This window comes from Chiloscyllium plagiosum, chromosome 3, assembly GCF_004010195.1.
Source record: "Chiloscyllium plagiosum isolate BGI_BamShark_2017 chromosome 3, ASM401019v2, whole genome shotgun sequence".
Lineage (NCBI taxonomy): Eukaryota > Metazoa > Chordata > Chondrichthyes > Orectolobiformes > Hemiscylliidae > Chiloscyllium > Chiloscyllium plagiosum.
The window spans coordinates 88,644,772-88,667,857 of NC_057712.1; the positions used below are offsets into that span (position 1 = coordinate 88,644,772).

Sequence of the window (23,086 nt, forward strand, 5' to 3'; positions counted from 1 at the left end):
TAGGGGGAATGGGTCTGGGTGGGTTACTCTTCGGAGAGTCGGTGTGGACTAGTTGGGCCAAAGGGCCTGTTTCCACGCTGTAGAGAATCTAATCTAATCAATTAGTTGCCAAGTAGCATTATGATTTACACATGAAAGAAGTGAAACTATCACTGTATTCTAACAGATGAAAGGCTTAACAGACAATCAATTTTTCAATGTATAATTTCAGTTACATCACACTGTAAATTTTTGCTATAAATTCTGTGTTACGATCGAGCCCCACTATCACCTGATGAAGGAGCGTCGCTCCGAAAGCTAGTGTGCTTCCAATTAAACCTGTTGGACTATAACCTGGTGTTGTGTGATTTTTAACTTTGTACACCCCAGTCCAACACCGGCATCTCCAAATCTTTCCAAGTAAGTTGCATAGTTCTGCCTCACCTTGATTTGAATTTCATGATGTTTGACATCACGCAGCTAATCTGAACTGATATTTTGCTTTTCTAGCTCCGCATTGCACAGTATCAATGAATAATCGTTTGTTATTATCGTTTAGCCAAATATTTGGCTATCACTGTTGCAAATGTATCAACATGTCAGTCTAGCAGGTTTATATTCCCCTTTTTTAGGAGCTGTAAAACGCATATTCTTTAAAGTGCATTGACCACCAGCAACTGATTAACATGAAATTTCATTTGTGTCTTTATCAGAATATTTGTACAAAGTGTTTGGGGTGAGGAGACAGCGAGTGCTTTGTGAAGCTGTCAGTCATTGACTGTAATATTTGGTTAACAACCGTGAAAGTCGAATTCTGAAATGCCAGAACGTGTTACATCCACCTGCTGTGAGTGGATAAGCTGAGGGCTTACATTTTGAATACCTTTGACTATCTTAAAACTCAACATTCAGGAATTTTGCATGTGTGAGAAGCTAGTGTTCTAACTAAAGCATTCTCATAGTGGCAAGTTCTCTCTTTCCCTCCCCCCCCCCCCCCCCCCACATGTGGATGTGATTTCTGTTCATGAACAGAACCTAAAAATCTTGTGATGATTCTGTTGAGACTTTGAATGATCACTGAAAATATGTAACCATCTTTTTCAAAATAGTGTCAAATGATATAATAAAATTAATCCCAACATTCTGCCGTATAAATTGAGACACTTATAATGTTATTTGTTGTGAGTTTGGGTTTCTGGTTTTGAGTTAGTAGTTACAGTTTTCTGTATGACTGCATCAGTCTTTACAGTTGAAGATACTTTGAACATCCCATTAATACTAAAGAATAGGAGAGAAATTCAGTCCCACCGCCATTGCTGGAGAATTAGACAAACTAATTGGGCTGAAGGCAGAGAAGTTTGCTGGCCTTGATGACTTGTAACCTAGGATCCTAAAACAAGTAGATGCAGAGATAGTGGATACATTGGTCATAATTTTCCAAAGATCCTTCGATTCTGGAGTAGAACTGGAGGAGTGGAAAACTGATCATATAACACCCCAGTTCAAAAAGGGAAAGAGGTATCTATAGGCTGATAAACCCAACATCTACTGTTGGGGGGGGGGGAATTAGAATCAATTATGAAGGAAGTAATAGCAGAACATTGGGAAAATCATAATCAAATCAAGTAGCATCAGCATGGATTCACAAAAGGGAAAATCGTTTCTGACTAATTTATTAGGTTTTTGAGGAAGCCCCCAGCAGATTTGGATAGAAGGGAACCAGTAAATATGTTGTGGTTGGATTTCCAGAAGGTATTCAAAAAGGTGCCCCTCAAAAGGCTAAGCCATAAGAGCCATGATGATGTTAGTAATAGATTGGCATGGACAGAGAATTGGCTTATGGGCAGGAAATAGCAAGTGGCAATAAGGGGTTATTTTTCAGGTTGGTGACCTGTGACCTGTGACCAGTGGGGGGGGGGGGGGGGGGCAGGGGCAGAGTGATAAGTGGTGGGACGATACCTGTTTGCAATATAGATTAATGACTTGGAGGAAGGAAGCCAATGTACTGTAGCCACATTTTCAGACAACAAAAGGTGAAAAGGCAAGCTTTGAGAGTGATAGTTTCCAGAGAGATTTGATAGGTTAAGTAAGTGGGCATGAAGTTAACAAATGGTGTTTAATTTAGGAAAATGCAAAGTTGTTCATTTGGAAGGGAAAACAAAATGTGTTATTTAAATGGAGAAAAACAGCAGAAAGCTGTAAAACTAAGGGAGCCAGGGTTGGTTGTTTGGGGGTGGGGGGAGAGGTGGTACTTGTGCATGAAACACAGGTGCAGCAGGTAGTCAGGAAGGCTCATAGAATGTCAGCCACTGTTCCAAGGGGCTTGGAGTATAAGAGTAGGGAGGTCTGAGTGCAAATCCCCAAGGATTTGGTGAGGCCACATCTGGAGTACTGTGGGCAGTTTTAATTAATGAATATGATTTCATTGGAGGCATTTCAGAGAAGGTTCACGAGGATAATCCCCTGTATGAAGGAATTGTCTTGGGAGCAAAGATGAAACCGGTTGGGACTCTCTTCATTGGAGTTTAAAAGAATGAGAGGTGATCTCATTAAAACATATAGGATTCCTCAGAGGCTTGATAGGTTAAGTAATGAAATTTCCCCTCGTGGGAGTGTCTGTGACTAAGGGGCATAGTTTCAGACCAAAGGCGTGCCAATTTAAGACTGATGTAGGAATTTAGAGTCATAGAAATGTACAGCATGGAAACAGACCCTTCGGTCCAACCTGTCCATGCCGATCAGATATCCCAACCCAATCTAGTCCCACCTGCCAGCACCCGGCCCAAATCCCTCCAAACCCTTCCTATTCATATACCCATCCAAATGTCTCTTAAATGTTGCAATTGTACCAGCCTCCATCACATCCTCTGGCAGCTCATTCCATACACTTACCACCCTCTGTGTGAAAAAGTTGCCCCTTAGGTCTCTTTTGTATCTTTCCCCACTCACCCTAAACCTATGCCCTCTAGTTCTGGACTCCCTGACCCCAGGCAAAAGAATTTGTCTATTTATCCTATCCATGCCCCTCATAATTTTGTAAACTTCTATAAGGTCACCCCTCAGCCTCCGCTCCAGGGAAAACAGCCCCAGCCTGTTCAGCCTCTCCCTCAAATCCTCCAACCCTGGCAACATCCTTGTAAATCTTTTCTGAACCCTTTCAAGTTTCACAACCTCTTTCCGATAGGAAGGAGACCAGAATTGCATGCAATATTCCAACAGTGGCCTAACAATGTCCTGTACAGCCGCAACATGACCTCCCAACTCCTGTACTCGATACTCTGACCAATAAAGGAAAGCATACCAAACGCTGCCTTCACTATCCTATCTACCTGTGACTCTACTTTCAAGGAGCTATGAACCTACACTCCAAGGTCTTTGTTCAGCAACACTCCCTAGGGCCCTATCATTAAGTGTATAAGTCCTGCTAAGATTTGCTTTCTCAAAAATTTGAGAGAGTCTTTGGAACTCTTGCCACAGAGTTGTGGGGAAGATCTTCTCTATATTTAAAGCTGAGATAGATTCTTCATCAGTGGGAAATTAAGAATTATAGGGGAAGGGCAGGAAAGTGGACGTTAGCAATGTCTGATCAGCCATAATCCTGTTAGTGGTGAAGTAGGCCCGAATGCCCTACTCTTATTTCCTACTGTATTGTTGAAGCCTGGTTTTGGAGCTTTTTGTAGTACTGATGGAACTCTGCTGGGTTGCAAAGCAATCTAAAATAAAATAATTAATGGGTTCTGAAGGTTTGCTGGAGTGTTGTGGAATTTATTTTTTTTTCAATGTTGAATAGAAACAGAGAGGGAATCTATTTCACTTTGGCTTTGAGTTGGGCAGTCTTGTGGAGTCCTTAGAAAGGATGACTCTGCAGAAAGGTGTCTCTAAGAAGTGTAGGATATATATCGTGAAAGAATGAAGATTAGTGTTAATTTTATACCAGAGGTGTTCAGATAGCACTGAAGAGATTACTTAAAGCTAGAAACATTGAAACTCCGATGTATGAAAGCTTAGGAAGAAGCTATCTGCAATTCGAGTGTAAAGTTGAAGCTACAAATGACTTAAACCTACTGTGTTGTTTGAATGGGGAATGGTGGTGTGAGTATAGTGCAAGTGGTGTTTTGGGTACTATACATAATTTTGTTTTTTCCAATTTATAAAGGAGTGTTTTGGGATTCATGGGATTATACTTTAATTATGTGTTTAAAATTCCACGTATTTGTAATATATGTAGATAATTTGGATTATTCTATTTTATCTTTGTTTCTTTTGTGGTAAACTTAAATGTTGTTGTTCAAGTAAAATCTGCAGCATTGCACATTTCTGTTTTTGAAAGAGAGCACTTGGTTAAAAATCAAAACGAATGAAAATATGATCTCTCTGGTCAGGTTCCTGTCTCGGATCTGACGTGTCCGGTAATAGCATCAGCAGGGATCATAACTGTGATTCAGTCAGCCAAGGGAAATACTGCTTGCAATGGGTACAAGTCCTTCAAATCCTAAAAGCTAGTTCTTTACATTTACAAAATAGTCCCAATAAGGTTCTTGCCAAATCATTCACTACCTTTTATGATAGCATATTTGTCCAGTAATTGAGATCTATTTGTATCAAAAAGGGAATATTGTTGGGGGGAAAAGAATACACGAATAAGTGTAAAGCCAGTGAGAGTGCAGAGTCCTCGATGAGCTTGAATTAGCTGTTGCCAATTCTCCTTTTGTCACTGTAATGCTGGTACTGCATTGCCATTCTTTTTGGCTTTTGCACCATAAAACATTTTTTGGTTAATCTTTCCTTCCTTTTCTCCTCTCTCAGAACTTTTCCCTTTGTTCTTATCATTTCCCCAATTTGACTGCCTTACAAATATTCAGGTTATTTTTAATTCATCCATCAGATGTATTTTGTTCCCTTTTCTTGTTTCCAATTTCCAGCATCCAGATTATTTTGCTTAGGGTGCAGGTGCTCCTTTTGTCTGACTTGCTGTATATTGCTGCTCATGGTGTTTAGCAGTGAGAGGTTTTTTTCCCCCTATTGCTATTGATAGAAGATGGGCCCTTTTGAATTGGATACGTCTATCCACCCTCATTCCATTGGTCCTATTTCTCTGTGTCAGGAATTACTTTGACATTCCAGAAGCATTCTTGTGGGACATGCCACTATCCACGAACTTTGCAGCAAATTCAAGGTGCACAATGTTGCATTTATAGGTTGGATCTACACATTTTGTGTGCTGCTGTGTTCTCTGTGCACTAGCATTTCTGAAAAGCCAGCATGCGATGCTTGACTGTAATAGAAATGTTGCTTATTTGAAAGGCAGAGGCTGCTATTACCAATTTAGGTTCTGCCTCGGATGTTCTTTCAGGCTATACTGGTCCTGAACATTGCCTTAACTGGTCTGAGTATCTAATTTTGGAATTGCTTGTATATTGTCCAATATTTAATCATATGGCAGTATAACAATAGGACTCCCCTGTGATCTAAGTGCAGTTTTTCGAGGTAGTCTGAAACAGTTGGCTAGACAAGGTTAGATGGGAATCAGTGACCTGTTTTGTTTCACAGACTGAAAATGAGTAATTAGCAACAGTCAAAAGGAAATTCCACTACTCAATGCAATTTCATTTCTACTTTGGCACATAGGAATGTGCTCTGTCCCTGTTGTGAACTGATTTAATTTTGACACTCTTTCTTTCAGCTTACTCTATTCATAAAGCCTGCCCACCTGCATTTTAGCTTCCAGCTAAACTGGCTTCAGAACTTACACAGCCGTATCTCCCCAGTGAAGGAGAGGTCTGAACGGTTGGCTTCTACCTTGGTAATTTGGCTGTTGCCTTCTGTCAGTATGGCAGTGTTCTCTCCTTCCCTCCTGGAGTGTAATATTTAAAGCAAGCAGCATTTATTTTCCACATCCTGTCTCTACAGGGTCAAGAAAAGATGTCTGCCCAAATCCAACAATAATCGTGGCTGATCTCCTGAGTTGGGTGGTAATTTGTGGTGGTATTTCCATGAGAGAGTGAGTCCCCCATCCCCTGCAGAAATATTTAGATGGCCCAGAAGAACAAGTCAAACTTAATGGGCATTAAAGGTTCAAGTATTTCAGCATTTCTCCTAATGAAAGATCTCAGCTGAGACTGAAACCTCCATGAACACAGTGGTGGCAGTGAATTGGAGCAAGAGTAGTTTTCCATTCAGTTCTCTGCAGTACCAGCTGCATTCCTGTTAGGCTAAAGGAATTTTAGGTGTAGGAATACAGCACACCCATTTGTTTTGTTCCTTTTTGCATTTTTCCACTGTCTCACCCATTTTTGATTTTGTTGAATGGCAGAATAGGTTCAAGGGTCAAAAGAGGCCGATTCCTATTCCTGATGTATTGAATGCCGTCCTTTATGGGATAGACAGTTGACCATTACTGCATCATTTCCATTAATTGGTTGTCACATTTAAAAGCACAGCTTAATCCAAGATACTTAACAAACCCAAATCTCACTTTGGTTCAAATTTCTAAAGGTATATGAAGGATCAAAGCACATCAGAGTTCAAAAATGTTGTCTCTTTAGATTCTTATCCTGTATCCTCTGCTTAACCAACTGGCACTGGTCTCAAGTGGATGGCACTTATTTCCTGTTCCTAATCCCCCTCTTGGTCAAGTTAAGCTATGGCAATCTTGAAATGTGTAGGTACAGTTATATTAAAGGGCTTATTGTGAGATACCCAATGAACCTGATATACTGAGCACTAAAATGTGATGTAAATTGAGCCCAATATCACCATTTTTGTGGTGATGGAGGGAGGGCTCTGATCTGTGTTGAGAAGCAGTTGCGTTTAGAGCAGGGCTTGGCTGGTGCCCATGGTCTGCTCAAATTTTGTATTTGATAATGTTGTGCTTGATGGACCTTGGATGTTGGTAGCGAAACAACTTGGTGGAAGTTATCATGCCATTCCGTCCAAAATGACACTTTCTGCATGAAGTGTATGATAAATGCCAAGTAGTTGGGGAGGCAATAGCCAAGTGGTATTATTGCTGGATTGTTAATCCAAAAACTCAGCGAATGTTCTGGCATCCTATGGTTGATTCCCAATACAGGATGTAGGTGCATTTGAATTCAATTAAAAATACACATGGAATTAAGAACCATGAAACCATTGCTGAATATTGAAAAAAAACATATTTGGCTAACTAATGGCTTACAGGAAAGGAAATCTGCCATTCTCAACTGGTCTGGCCTCCATGTGGCTCTCGGCCCACAGCAATGTAGTTGACTCTTAACTACCCTTCGAAATACCTAGGAAGCCACTCCGTTATATCAATCACTACAAATTACACTCCTCTTCATAGCTAGCACCTTCCATATCAGGCAACATCCTCGTAAACCTTCTCTGCACCCTCTCCAAAGAAACCACATCCTTTTTGTAATGTGACCAGAACTGTACACCGTATTCTAAATGCGGCCAAACCAAAATCTTGTACAATTTTAATATGATCTGCCAGCCCTTATATTCAATACCCTGTCCAATGAAGGTGAGCATACCAATATCTTTGACCCTCTAAGGTCCTCCTTGCTAATGCCAAAACCTCGGAGAGCTGTCTCTCAGACTAGTCAAGCAACAGTCTCACCAGGTCTCTCACATTGAATCACACCTTACAGACAATATCCCAGTCACCACCACCATCATCCCTGGATATTTTCTGTTCCAATGACAGGACAGACCCAGCACAGGTGGCAACACAGTGATACACAGGGAGTTGCCCTGAGAATCCTCAACACTGACTCCGGACTACATGAAGGCTTGTGGTTTCAGGTTAAACATGAACTAGGAAATCTCCTGATTACCACATACCATCCACCTTTTGGATTATGAATCAGTACTACTCCATGTTGAACACTTGGAGGAAGCACTGAGGGTGGCGAGGCTGCAAAATGAACTCTGGGTAGGGGATTTCCATGTCCTCCACCAAGAATGGCTCAGCAGCAGCATTACTGATCAAGCTGGGAGGAGCATAAAGAATATATTTGCTAGGCTGGGTCTGTGGCTGGTGATGAGGGAACTAACAAGTGGGAGAAACATATCTGACCTCATCCTAACAAACCTGCTGGCTGCATGACAGTATTGGTAAGAGTGACCACCACATAGGTTTTATGGAGACAAAGTCCTGCCTTCACATTGAGAAAACCCTCCCATGTTATGTGGCACTATCACTGTGCTAAGTGGGACAGACTACGAACAGATATAGCAACTCAAGACTGGACATGCATGAGGTGCTATGGGCCAGCAACAGCAGCAGAACTGTACTCTAGCGCAATCTGTAATCTCCTGGCCCAGCATATCCCCTAGTCAACCATTACCATCAAGCCAGGTGATCAGCCCTAGTTCAATGGAGAGTGTAGATGGAAGGCCAGGAGCAGCACCTAGCATACCTAAAAGTGAGGTTTCAACCTGATGAAGCTACCAAACAGGACTACTTAAATGTCAAACACCATAAACAGCAAGTGATGGACTGAGCTAAGTGATCTCTCAACCAACGATCAAATCTAAGCTCTGCAGCCCTGCCACATCCAGTTGATAGAGGTGATGGACAACTAAACAACTCACTGGAGGAGGAGGCTGCACAAGTATCCCCATCTCAACAATGGAAGAGCCCAGCACATCAATACAAAAGATAAGGCTGAAACATTTGCAACAAACTTCAGCCAGAAATACCAAGTGGATGATCCATCTTGCTCTCCCAGCAGTCACCAGCATTACAGATACCAGTCTTCAGCCAATTTGATTCCCTCCATGTGATATCACTAAATGGTTGAATGCATTGGATACTGCAAAGGCAACGGGCCCTGACAACATACTGGCAATAGTACTGAAGGCTTGTGGCTCTAGAACTTGCTGTTCTCCTGGCCAAGCTGTTCCAGTACAGTTACAATACTGGCATCTACCCGACAATGTGGAAACTTGCCAGGTATGTCATGTACTTAAGCAGGATAAATCCAACTTGTCCAATTACTGCCCCATCACTCCACTCTCAACCATCAGTAATGTGATGGAAGGTGTTGTCAACAGTGCTATCGAGCAGCACATGCTCAGTGACACCCAGTTTGGGTTCTGCCAGGGCCACTCAGCCCCTGATCTCCTTGCAGCTTTGCTTCAAACATGGAAGAAGAGCTTAATTCCAGAGGTGAGTCAAGGGTGCCAACCCTTGACATCAAGGCAACATTCTACTGAGTGTGGCATCAAGAAACTCTCAAAACTGGAATCAATGGGGACCAGGGGGGCAAATTTTCCTATGGTCAAGATCAAGCTGACACACACAGGAAGAAAGTATGCTTGTTGGAGGTCAGTCTTCTCAGCTTCATGATATCTCTGCAGGAGTTCCTCAGGGTAGTGTCTGAGCACCCCATGGAAATGGTTATCTTCAGCTGTTTCAACGATCTTCCCCATCACAAGATCAGATGTGGGGATGTACAGTGGTGATTGCACAATGTTCAGCACAACTCATGACTCCTCAGATACTAAAGTAGACTATGTTTAAGTGTACTCACTGTGCCACACAAATTCCAGGCAATGACCATCTCCAAAATCTAATTACCACCATTAACATTTAATTTGCCATCACCAAATTTCCAACTATCAATATCCTTTGGGGTTACCATTGATGAGCAACTCAACTGGACTTACTACATAAACACATTGACAAAAGAGCAGGTCAGAGGCTGGGAATACTGTGGCGAGTAACTCCCCACCTGACTCCCAAAAGCCTGTCCACCATCGACAAGGCACAAGTCAGGGATCTGATGGAATACTCCCCACTTATCTGGAGAGGTGTGCTGCAGCAACACTCAAGAACATTGACGTCATCCAGGACAAAGCAGGCCTCATGATTGTCACCATATGCACAAATATCCACTCCCACTACCACTGACTCTCAGTGGGAGCAGTGTGTATTATCTACAAGTTGCACTGTAGAAATTCACCAAAGATCCTCAAACAGCACCTTCTGAATCGACAACCACTTCCCATTTATCTGCTTTTCCTTCTAGTTGGAACACCACCCTGTAAGTTCCCTTTCAAGCCACTCACCATCCTGACTTGAAAATATACCTTTGTTTCTTCACTTTGAGTCAAAGCTCTAAGGGCCTTATGGGTCAACCTATGGTTGTAGACTGCAACAGTTCAAGAAGACCGCACAACTCCACTTTCTGACGGGCAACTCGGGACTGGCAATAAATGCTGGCTAGCCAGCGATGCCCCCATGTCCCATGAGTGATTTTTTTTTTTTAAAAAGAGAGTTTGATTTGAACTATATGCCTAATATAGTGCTGTGAGAATTTACTTTTCTGAATCCAGGCAGCAGGATGAACCTACCTGACCTTTGTCAAGGGCAGAGTTCTGAGAAGATTTGTAGCTCAGGTTCTGGATGCAGATTTGCTCGCTGAGCTGGAAGGTTCGTTTTCAGACGTTTCATCACCATACTAGGCAACCTCTTCATTGAGCCTCCAAATGAAGCACTGGTGATGTAGCCCGCTTTCAATTATATGTTTGAGTTTCCTAGGGTGGTTGATGTCATTACCTGTGGTGACATAATATCCTATGGTGATGTCATTTCCTGTTTTTTTTTCTCAGGAAGTGGTAAATGGGATCCAAGTCAATGTGTTTGTTGATAGAGTTCTGGCTGGAATGCTGTGCTTCTAGGAATTTTCGCGTGTCTCCTTTTGGCTCATCCTAGGATGGATGTGTTGTCCCTGTTGAAGTGGCATCCTTCTTCATCCATATGTACGGATACTAGTGAGAGTGGGTATGTCATTTTGTGGCTAGTTGATGTTCATGTGCCCTGGTGGCTAGTTTTCTGCCTGTTCGTCCAATGTAGTGTTTGTTACAGTACTTGCACGGTATTTTGTAAATGACGTTAGTTTTGCTTGCCTCTGTAGGGTCTTCTAAGTTCATTAGTTGCTGTTTTAGTGTGTTGGTAGGTTTGTCGGCTACCATGGTGCCAAGGGAGCTGAGTAGTGTGGCAGTCATTTCTGATATGTCTTTGATGTAGGGGAGAGTGGCTAGGGTTTCTGGATGTGTTTTGTCTGCTTGTTTGGGTTTGTTGCTTAGAAATTGGCGGACTGTGTTCATCTGGTGCCCATTCTTTTTGAATACACTGGTCAGGGGCAGTTTATAAGGTAAAAACAATGACTGCAGATGCTGGAAACCAGATTCTGGATCAGTGGTGCTGGAAGAGCACAGTTTATACACATGCATAGTGATTGCCTTGTTGGATCCTTGTCAGTCAGTGAAAGCCTGTTAGCACCTACTTGAAAAATTTCAGAGATGCAAACCCAAAGAAAAGATAAGGATATCAACTTAATGGGAGGGACAGTGCTTTCTCCATACATCAATTCTTCAGGTTGAAAGGTATTCAATCAATATTTTAGGAGGCTAAAGGTTTGGGGATGGGGAGGGTGCTGGACTTTGAATCAAAATAGAAGCATTGAGAAAACAATGAAACAAATAGAACAAGTTATGGGGTTCTGCTGAGAACTAGAATCTAAATTAATAAAATTCAAAACTGGCAATCTCTTGATTGTTGCCAGAGTGTGTATCAAATCTGCCGAGTGTCAGATCAAAGAGTTGAAAGAATGGCGTAAGGTTGTTTGGGGAGCAAGAGCTTTGACACATTGGATACCGGCACTAGTACTGAGAGTCTGGGTCAGTCTTCTGGTGAATCAAGTACTTCAGACTGATACATTTGGTGTGGGTGTGTGATGACAAGACTCCAGTCATGGAAACTTTTCAAACCATAAACATCAAAGTCATACAACAATGCAGCATATTGTGTATAGTGAGTAGGTTGTAATAAAAAGGGATAGAGAATTGAATGGTTATAGCGCACCAGTGAATAAACTCAAATCCGAGAAAGTTTCAGGATGTATTCAGCAGGTGAGGTGACATGGATATAGTATCTTTTAAATTTCCAAAGTATCCTGTAACAACACTAGCCTTTTGTCTTTAACTTCCTGATTTTCCTGTCTATGAAGGCATGTAAGTTGAAATTAATTTCTCTCTATCTTCTGTTCTTAATGTTTTTCCAATCCTCTGGTTTATCACTAATATTGGCTACATTACATGTTACTTTTCTTTCAACTTAACGTTATCCTTTAATGCCTTTGGTTTAACCATGATTGGTTTGTCCCCTTCCTAGGATATTCCCTCTTCTCTGGGGGATATCTTTGCTGTGAATCATATGAACTATTTTCTTGAATTGCCATTGCTCATCAACCAACTTTTCTGCTAAACTCCTTCTTCTGCAATCCACTCCAGCCAATTCTGCCCTATTCCTGTTTAGTAGCATGTCTTTAACTTTAGCACAGTTGGTTCTGACCGAGGTTTCTCACTCTGAAACTGTGAATACTTGATTCTATTATTTTGTAAAACCGAAAGAACTGTAGATGTTGGAATTCTGCAGAAAAACAAATGCTGGAAAATCTCCAAGTCTCGTAGCATCTGTGGAGAGAAATCAGTTAACGTTAAAGTTGACTTGGTTTCTGAGAAAGGCTCACTGGACCTGGAATGTTGATTCTGATTTCTCATTCCCAGTCCTGCTGAGTTTTTCCAGCAATTCTTGTTTTTTTTCTATTATTTTATAGTCACTCTTAGGGTATCCTTTTACTCTGATTTAATTTATTAAATGTGCCTCATTGCACGTTAACAGGTCCAGTATAGCCTGTTCCCTGTTTAAATCCAGTTTTAGGAAACTGTCTTAAATATAAACTCTTCCTTGTGGCTGCCTCTGCCAAGTTGAATTTCCTAATTGACATGAAGGTTAATTTCACCCACAACTAATGTACTGTCATAGAGTTGTACAGCATGGAAATAGACCCTTTGGTCTAACTTGTCCATGCCACCTAGATATTTTACACTAATCTAGTCCCGTTTGCCAGCATTTGGCCCATATCCCAGTAAACGCTTCCCATTCATTTGGATGACTGTTGTAATTGTACCAGCCTCCTCTCCCACCTCTGTTAGCTCATTCCATACATACCATCCTCTGTGTGAAAAGTTGTCATTTAGGCCCCTTTTAAATATTTCCCCTGTCACCTTAAACCTATGTCATCTAGTTTTGGACACCCCTACCCTGGGGAAAAGACCTTTTGCTTGTCAACCTATCCACTCTCATGATCTTGTAAAACTCCTGTTATCCTCTAGTTCCTTTACATGCTGTCATTATCTTATGTATTCTCTGTTCTGTAGTTAGGCTACTGATAGAGTACCTATGAATTGCTCCCACAACTGTTGTTGTCCTCTTGTTATTTCTTACTTTCACTCATTGGATCCATCATTTCTTACTATCATACCTATTTCATCTTGTATGAACAAAACTACCTTATCACCATTTCATCTTGTATGAACAAAACTACCTTATCACCATTTCCATCTGCTTGTCCTTTCAAAATGTTATAAATCCCTGAACATTCAGTTCACAGCTTTGATCTCTCAGTATGTATTTATTACATTTCTAAGATCATACCCATTGACTTTTAGTTTTGCTATAAATTTATTTTTTATGTATCTGATTACTGCATCTTTTTATATAAAGAGCTATCAGTTTTGCCTTTTTATCATATTTCTCCCTTTGACCCAATTTGCTGCTGCTTAAAATTTTATAGACCATGTCCTTTCCTGTCCCACTTTGGGTACCATTAACGAAATGGCTGTGTTGCAATGCAGTCGTGTCCTTTTGCTTTGTAAGCCTACATGTCTCCTCTCCATAACCTTTCCAATTCCTTCATTGAGGAAGTGGGAAGCCTCTCCTCGGCCCACTCCGATATTTGCAGTCATCTGGCTTCTAGATGGCAACAACGGTGTATAGATTTCCTAATCTGGATAACTGAGTCAGATAATCAAAGTTTGTGAATTTTGGCTGCCCAGTTGTTGTCATCTTCAATGTTTGTAAGAAACGTGTAATTTTCCTCCCCTTTTTTTTTCACCACCTTTTTGTTCTGGAACCTTTTGAATCAGGATTTTCAATGATGAAAGTGGAAAATTAAATTGAAGAGCCCATCAATATTTGTTTGCAGTGGTTGAAAGCTTGTTCCAACTTTACAAAATTTTTGTTTTTACTTTACAGCTGCTCTCCATATATACAAGTGCACGTATTTGTCTTGGGGGTGGCACGGTGGCTCAGTGACTAGCACTGCTGCCTCACAGCACCGGGGTACCAGGTTCAATTCCAGCCTTGGGTGACTGTCTGTGTGGAGTTTGCATATTCTCCCCATGTCTGTGTGGGTTTCCGCCGGGTGCTCCGGTTTCCTCCCCCAGTCCAAAGATGTGCACGTTAGGTGAATTGGCCATGTTAAATTGTCCATAGTGTTAGGTGCATTAGTCAGAGAGAAATGGGTCTCTGTGGGTTGCTTTTCAGAGGATCAGTGTGGATTGGTTGGGCCAAAGGGCCTGTTTCCACACTGCAGGGAATCTAATCTACAAGCAGTAACTATAAGGGCCTTTGCTTTCCATAGGCAGCCATCACCGAGGCACCAGACAGTTTCATGCTATGTAACTACTATTCCATCCACCCTCGCCCCGAGTTCCTGCCAATGCTTGAAGCTCCATACTAAATGTGCAGTTATGAATCTAATATAGTACATTCTTCTATAACATGACAAGTCGCGTTCCTCTGTAGCCTCATGCTATAGAAAATTACAGTATGGAAAACCTCTGTAGAAAATTGCGCTGTAGAACATCACTAATAGAAAATCGCTATACCTATTCAGTAGAACATTTGCATTATCCAAACAGCATACCCAATTTGTTGATTGCGTTATAACCAAATCGTGTTGACAAAACGTGCGTTATACCAGAACGACCTGTATTGGCGTTGAGCACCAGTATGTTGTAATAAAATGGATCATTGGCTTCTACCTCAATTAATTATACCTTTGATACTAAACCTTAGATACGGTTACGAATTTTCTACATCAGGTATTTCCATGACACAAGATACTCAAATTGTGGCAGTTAACAACATTGTTAAAAAGTGGGTTGAGACTGTGCAAATGGGATTTAACCCAGACAAGCAAGATGAGATTTTCAGTCAGTCTGGTTTGGATTTAAGCCCACATGCCAGAGGCTCAAGGATTTTGGTAGCCAGCTAAGTCTTTTGTCCTTAAATTTGGGCCAAGAATGTGTTGAAGGCTTTTTTTTTTGTAAACTGCTTTTCACTGACATGAGTCGAAAGGATTTGACACTCCTTATGACCTGGTTTTGTATAGACTTGTGCCAAAATAAAGATGTTCATACCTTATGTGATACAATATTCAGGGTATGTAGGAATAGTGCTGGGTACCTAACATTGCGTGTTTTTTTGCTGAAGAACCTGAATATTTAGGCCGAATTTGAATTTTCTTGTTGAATATGAATGAAATATACCTTAAAAGCTTGCCCCACTCCAAATTTATAAGAGTTGGCGGTCGATGTGTTGTTTTTGGCTTGAGAATTCTTATTGCTGGAAGACAATGTGAAAAGTTATTTTCCAGTATTCATTTATAACAGTCAGAAAAATGGAACTAAAATATTATGTTTCTGAATTTAAGACCTTTTGATATCTTGGTCCATTAATTTCCCTTCTCGCTATATGCTTCTGTCTCCAAACCCGTTCCTTTTATTCTCTGGGCCACCAAGGTTGCTGATTTCTCCATCCAAAAGCAACCTGAAGAAACCTTGCTGTGTAGGCGTTGGCTGCTCCATATGCCTCTAAAACAAAAATGACTACACTTCAATCACAATTTGTTTGCTGTAAAGTCTTTTGACAGCTCCATAGGATATGAAAGGCACTGTACATGTGTGCATTTCTTCTAACGAACTTAATCCAACTTGATACACAGAGACGACACGTAGACCAGAAGTGATGACCAAAATTGCAACCACCAGAACATCTTAAAAGCACTTAATTGTAAATGTCAGTTTAGCTTAGTTGGCAGCACTCTGGATTCTGAGTCATTTAAGTTGTGTGTGGAAGTTCAGCTCCGGGACTCGAGCACATTTAATGTTGGCTGACACGTATACAGTACAAAGGGAGCATGACACTTTTGCACATGTCATATTTTATCGTGGGACAAGGAAGTGAGTCTGTTTAAGTGAGTAGATTTCTTCTGGAGGACTGGCTAACATGCCTCAACATTCCTCATATATCGTGACTAATCAGACATTTCTTTGCTGTTTGGGACATTTTGGTATGTGCAAATTGAATGTTGTTTTGCTGACACAAATAAAATAAAATGGTTTCAAATATATGTGGCTGATTATGAAGCACTTTAATACACCCTTGTGTATGCCAATGTAAGCTCCTTTACTTGTATTTTTTTATTCATCCTTTTCTTTAAGGGTAGGGGCTGGTAAAATGAGCAGGTCATTCACATATGGGCGCATGTGACTGCAGGGTGAGCTTGAGTTAGATATATATCTAAAACAATTATGCATTATTTTGTCTGGCCTAATTATTTAATTTAAATCTCAATTCCTGCTCAGTCCACCCTCACCCACCCACTCAATTACAACTGCTACCACTACCACCACCACCATGACCACCAGTTCCATCTGGAGATTGGTAAACCTCAGTTTGACAGATGAGCATCTGAAGGTACAAGCACTGAAGGGAGAAGGAGATGCATAGGGATTAGGATTAACTTTGGTTACCCTTTGAAGCGCTGGACCAAGATGAAAATGTAGAAAGACAACCATTCTAAAGGGTGTGTAAACGCAAGGTATATCAATGAGGCATACCTTAAGGTGGGAACTGTTGAAGTGCAGACCTCTAAGATTTGAGGAAGCTAAAATTGGTGAAAGGTGGTGGATGGGAAGCCAGTTATGAGACAATTAGAGTAATAAAATCCAGAGGTAACAAAAGTATGGGAGCAAGATCTAGCAGCAGATGGGCTGTTATAGCTATGTAGTTAGGTGATATTGTGAATTGGAAATAGGCATTATTGTGTTAAAGAGCATAAGGAGAAGAGGTCAAAGTGGATCAGCAGGCTGAGGTTCTGACCAGTCTGATCCTACCTGAATCAGTGGAAAGGATAAGGATGATGCCAGGGTTGAAGTTACAGTTTGTGATAGAGACTAAAGGTTATAGAATTGATCTTTCCAATACTTCACTGAAGGCCATTATTGCTACCCAAGACTGAGTATCAGTTAATTAGTCTGATGAATAGAAGTGTAGAAATCCGGTCAGCAGCATGGCAATGGTGGGTCTCTTATGCTGCGAGTCCTCATATTAAACATTTTGTAACTGTCTCCAATCTTCACAATCATGTCAATAGTCCATTATAATCTCAATTCGTCAAATTCACATTCCTTTAAAGGTTGTGAGCATCTGATAGTTTTTTGCAGCTGTGTTTTTTATTTGTTGAACTCTTAGGTTCTAAGATGGGAACAGGAACATAGGAATCTGTATGTGAGCTCAGCGACAGCAAAGGTGAGATAAGTCAGTGGGATCATTTGCATGTAAGAGTGAAAGAGGGATCCAATAGAGCATGTGAGCAGGAGAAGGTGATACACACAGGACACCTCTTGCTGCCTCTACCTCTACAAGGTACAACCAGGGAAAGCAGTCAATGACCCAAAACTGGGTGAGAGCCGCCTACCTTCAGATGTCACTGAGAACATATCAGAGATGTTGGAAGCACTCCTGGGATGTAATAACTGAAATCGTAGAATCAGAGAGCTGTACAGCATGGAAACAGATCCTTCAATCCAATTCATCCATGCCGACCAGATATCCTAAATTAATCTAATCCCACTCTTCTTATGTGACTGTATGGCAAGGTGTGGGAATCCCATGCCAGTTGACCCTCAGTGACCATGGCAGTCAACATTTTCAATGCCAACACATAACATATCACAGATTGTTGGACACAGGCCCGTAAAGGAGGTAACCAGTGTCCTCTTTGTCCTGTGAAGAAATTAATCAACTCTCCATTAATTAGGACAGCTATATTCCAAAGGCTTGAGCTCTGTGCCTTTGCTTGTTTCCATGGAGTGCAACCCTGAAGGAAAAACCAGTAGAATGTGCAAACGACACACCCTGGTCCAACTTCATAAACCTCCAAAGTGGAGTTTCTGTGCAATTGTACATTAATTTTTATGTATTCCTGGATTAATTCTGGTCTCCTTCCTATTGGAAAGATGTTGTGAAACTTGAAAGGGTTCAGAAAAGATTTACAAGGATGTTGCCAGGGTTGAAAGATTTGAGCTATGGGAGAGACTGAACAGGCTGGGGCTGTTTTCCCTGGAGCGTCGGAGGCTGAGGGGTGACCTTTATAGAGGTTTACAAAATTGAGGGACAAAGTCTTTTCCCTGGGGTCGGGGAGTCCAGAACTAGAGGGCATAGGTTTAGGGTGAGAGGGGAAAGATATAAAAGAGACCTAAGGGGCAACTTTTTCATGCAGAGGGTGGTACCTGTATGGAAGGAGCTGCCAGAGGAAGTGGTGGAGGCTAGTACAATTGGATGGGTACATGAATAGGAAGGATTTGGAGGGATATGGGCCGGATACTGGCAGGTGGGACTATATTGGGTTGGCATATTTGTTTGGCATGGACGGGTTGGACCGAAGGGTCTGTTTCTATGCTGTACATCTCTATGACTCGAAGTAGAATTTGTGAATCAAGGCCTTTGAGTGTGTAACTTGTCTGTGATCATCAAGAATTTTGATGTCCGAGTTCGTTGCCCTGGGAACGCTCATAATTTATGCAGTTTGTATTTTTCTCGCCTCCTAGAGCTATTTGAAGCCCCAGCCTATATTGATGGTAGGATCCCGCATGACTGCTCGTGAGTCCTGTGCATACCATCAGCTTTTTAAATGTTTTACTAGAATTGTGAGAGCCGCCTCAAAAGTAAGTTCCACCTCAGTTCCACTGGTGGAAACTGCACTTCATAAAATACTAACTAACTGTGGGGCTGTCCTTTTCTGCTGTGAGAACAAGGGTTTTCTTAGCTGCATCGTGATTGGGGAGACATTGAAACATGGGATTTTAACAAAATGTAGCCATTTACAAAGACAATAAATACGATTAGCAAGTTGGTAATGTATTGAGCAATTCATTGTGTTCTGTTGCTTCTGTAAATTTTACATTGTGGATTCTAATTCATTAGCAAACTTCACTTTATGGCTGGTTTTGAACTGCTTGTGTAGCTGTAAATTTCAGACAATTGATACGTTAGCATAGATTATTAGCAATAGACTTTTTAAAAAATGGAAGATGCAGGCTTTTGAAAATAACCGTTTGTATACTTAACAAAAGTATAAACATTAGTGGGTTCACTGTAATTAGCATTATTTTCTGTGCTGAAAAGTGCAGGCAGAAAGCTGGGCCGGATTGAGTAAGTGCGGCTCTGACTAAAATGTGGTGTACTGCAAACTTTCCAGTGTATAATGGTGAAAATAAATTAACATGGAATGAGAAAGAGACACATTGAATTCCATATCAAAATTCATTGCACTTGAGCAAAGGATACAGAATTCTTTTTTTCCAACTAGTTACATAGAAAGTTCATAGAATCATGAATTTAGCAGCATAGGATGAGACTGTGTGTATTATTAAACCTTTTTGTTAGTGTTGGCTGTTCAGCTGAACCTCCAATCCAATTTGTAAACCATCACTTAACAGTATTTTATATTCCTTTTTAAATACACATCCACTTATTTTCAGTTTTGTAGGCTTTAATTGAATTACTTTGCCCTAATCTTAACATGACTGTACTAGCTTTGCTGAAATCTGGTGTCTGGAATTAAATGTTAAGTTGCAATTTGTGAAGGTTGATTAAATGTTAAACTGCATCTCAGAAGATTAAGTTGAAAACCTTGCTGTGACCCTATTAGAGATAGTGTGTCTATATTGTGGTGCAGTATTGGACATCCTAATTTTGAAATGATATTGCAGCATTAGTAAGAGCTCAGAGGAAGACCAAAACCTCCGATTTCTCCAAAATGTTTGGTCTGAGAGTCGAGAGACTCTTGAAGCTGCATTTGTTTTCATTGGAGAAGAGAATATTGAGAGAAGGGATGACTTATTGAAATACTCATAAAATAAATAATGTAAGTATAAGCAAGCTATTTAGCTTGGAGTATGTTTACAGGACCAGAGGAAACAATACCAGAAAAGCAAGATGAGTGGTTTCTTTCCTATTAAGCTGTTAATAAAGTGTGTTTATTAATCCTTTATTTCGGATTGACTAATTTTTTTTTTGGAAAAGCAAGATATTCATTGGTCATGGCCAATTCCTACAAGATGAATTCTTGGACTTTCAGCCTTTGGGAAATACAGTGCTTCCCCAAATGAAATCTGAACATTGCAATGTATTGGCTTAATTTTCAATCTTTTGTATCATTTGCAATACTGTTAAAAGTGGTCTGAATCTTGGACTTGTGTTGATGATTTATCACCAGTTCGAAAAAGAGAACCTGTGCAAAAAGCTGAAAGGTTTCCTATTCTATCCTCTGGTGTAGTACATATGTTTGGAAGAAAGAGAAGCATAAATATCAGTTATGAGAAGGAGTAGCCCCTCAAACCTGCTGTGCTGCTTGATCAGTCATGGCTGATCTGATTGTAACTTCTGCTTTTCTGTCTTATCCCATAGTCTTTGACTTAGTTATTCATGAATCAATCTAACTCAGCTTTGAATATGCTCATTGACCCTGCCTACACTGTTTTCTGGAGAAGAGAGTTACTTTGAATGTGCAACAACCCAATGAGAAAAAGAAACATCTACTTTTGCCTTCATAGGATACACTTTTTAGACTGTATCTCCTAGTCCCAAAAGGGAAAACATTCTATCACTGCCCATGTTAAAGCTTATTTCGTACTCTCCTGTAAGCTATCTGGCTCTTAGCAGAATATATTTGTTTGTTCCTTAGGTATGGCCAGAACTGTCTTATTCAGTTTGAAGATTTTGCCAACACCAATGCATTTCGTCTTTTGAACAAGTACCGCAATAAATACTGTACCTTCAACGATGATATCCAGGGTATGTGCATTTGTTTTCAATTTGACTTGCTAATTCCATATAGCCAATGACATTTCTAAAGGATAATCAGTGGGTACTGTTAAATCCCATCGGGTACCAACTTTTCAGGCTAGTTTTTAGAATGCATGTCAGAGAGTTGTCACATGCTCCTGTTCAGTGTTTGTTTGTTTGAACTTGCTCTGAGTCAGCATTTGAATTACTGAAGTTTCAAGATTTCTACCAATTATGTTAGTTTAAAATACATGATTTAAACTGCGGTTGATTTAATTTATAATGTTTTAAGTTGAATAATAAAATTTGATTTCTGAAGACGAGAACAGTTAGTTAGTAAAGAAACCTTAGTTTGGAAAGTCGGCACATCTTCAACCTGATTCCTGTATAACTGTACTGATTTCATCAGTTTGAAATGGCGAATTAAGCAGACTTAGTTTACAGCTGCATGAATTTTTAAAAGATTTTTAGATCAATAAGATCTTCTGTACAGAATGTATGTCACTCATTTCAATTTGCATGTTTGCCTACTTGGATTCTGTTTTCCACATCATTGTGCTGAGCAGTTTTTTTTTAAAAAAGTCCAAATGATGTACATTTAGCTTTAATGTTTGACTACTTTCAGTTATGGAGCAAATCATAAAGTCAGAAGTCCCCAAGAATGTGCTTCATTAACACTTTACAGTAAAGTGCAGTTTTTCAATGATCCATAGCTGTGTCAATGCTGATTTAAACTAATTCAGCAGGGGGATGGAAACTGAAATTGTAGTTAGAGTATACAGGAGGATGAGTGTAGTGAAGTCAGAACTAAGATTTCAAGATCGCAAGAAGGCACTGGCAAGCAAGAAGTTGGTTTGAAATGTCTACTTCAACACCAGGAGCATCTGGAATAAGGTGGGTGAACTTGCATCATGGGTTGGTACCTGGGATTTCGATGTTGTGGCCATTTCAGAGACATGGGTAGAATAGAGATAGGAATGGTTATTGCAGGTTCCAGGATTTAGATGTTTCAGTAAGAACAGAGAATATGGTTTTTTTTAAAAAAAGGGATGGTGTGGCACTGTTAGTCAAGGACAGTATTACGATTGCAGAAAAGACGTTTGAGGAGTTCTCTACTGTGGTAGCATGGGCTGAGATTAGAAACCGGAAAGGAGAGGTTATCCTGTTGGGAATTTTTGACAGGTCTCCAAATAGTTCCAGAGATGTAGAGGCTAGGATAGCAAAGATGATTCTCAATAGGAGCAAGAGTGACAGAGTAGTTTGTTATGGGGTCTTTAACTTTCCAAATATTGACTGGGAATACTATAGTTCAAGTACTTTAGATGGGTCAGTTTTTGTCCAATGTGTTCAGGAGGGTTTTCTGACTCAGTATATAGACAGGCCAACAAGGGGTGAGGCCACATTACATTTGGTACTGGATAATGAATGGGGCCAGGTGTTAGATTTGGAGGTAGGTGAACACTTTGGTGATAGTGACCACAATTCGGTTATGTTTACTTTAGTGATGGAAAGAGATAGGTATATACCACAGGACAAGAGTTATAGCTGGGGGAAAGGCAATTATGATGTGATTAGGCAAGATTTAGGATGCATAGGATGAGGAAGGAAACTGCAGAGGATGGGTACAATTGTAATGGGGAACTTATTCAAGAACCAGTTAGGATGAGATGTGATGGCTCAGTTAGGGCGCTTGAGAGTTTCAGGTTATCTAGGAAGGGCCTAAAGAGAGGGAGCTATGAAGAGCCAGGAGGGGACATGAGAAGTTATTGATGGATAAGACCATAAGACATAGGAGCGGCAGTAAGGCCATTCGGCCCATCGAGTCCACTCCGCCATTCAATCATGGCTGATGAGCATTTCAACTCCACTTATCCGCATTCTCCCCGTAGCCCTTAATTCCTTGTGACATCAAGGATAGGATCAAGGAAAACCCTAAATCTTTCTATAGCTATGTCAGGAATAAAAGAATGACTAGAGTAAGATCAGGAGGTAAAAATCCACCATAGAACACACCAGATGGCCGCCTTCTTTAGAGACCGCAATTTCCCTTCCCACGTGGTTAAAGATGCCTCCAACGCATCTCGTCCACATCCCGCACCTCCGCCCTCAGACCCCACCCCTCCAACCGTAACA

The 23,086-nt window shown here is 40.7% G+C and overlaps 1 protein-coding gene across 1 annotated transcript in view; it reads left to right on the plus strand.

Moving 5' to 3' along the window:
- Positions 1 to 23,086, plus strand: part of LOC122547230 (NADP-dependent malic enzyme-like) — a 434,918-nt gene that overhangs the window by 271,980 nt on the left and 139,852 nt on the right. Inside the window, exon 7 of the mRNA XM_043685873.1 lies at positions 20,853 to 20,962. Within this exon, the coding sequence (XP_043541808.1) occupies positions 20,853 to 20,962 (110 nt within the window). The remainder of the gene's footprint in view (positions 1 to 20,852; positions 20,963 to 23,086) is intronic.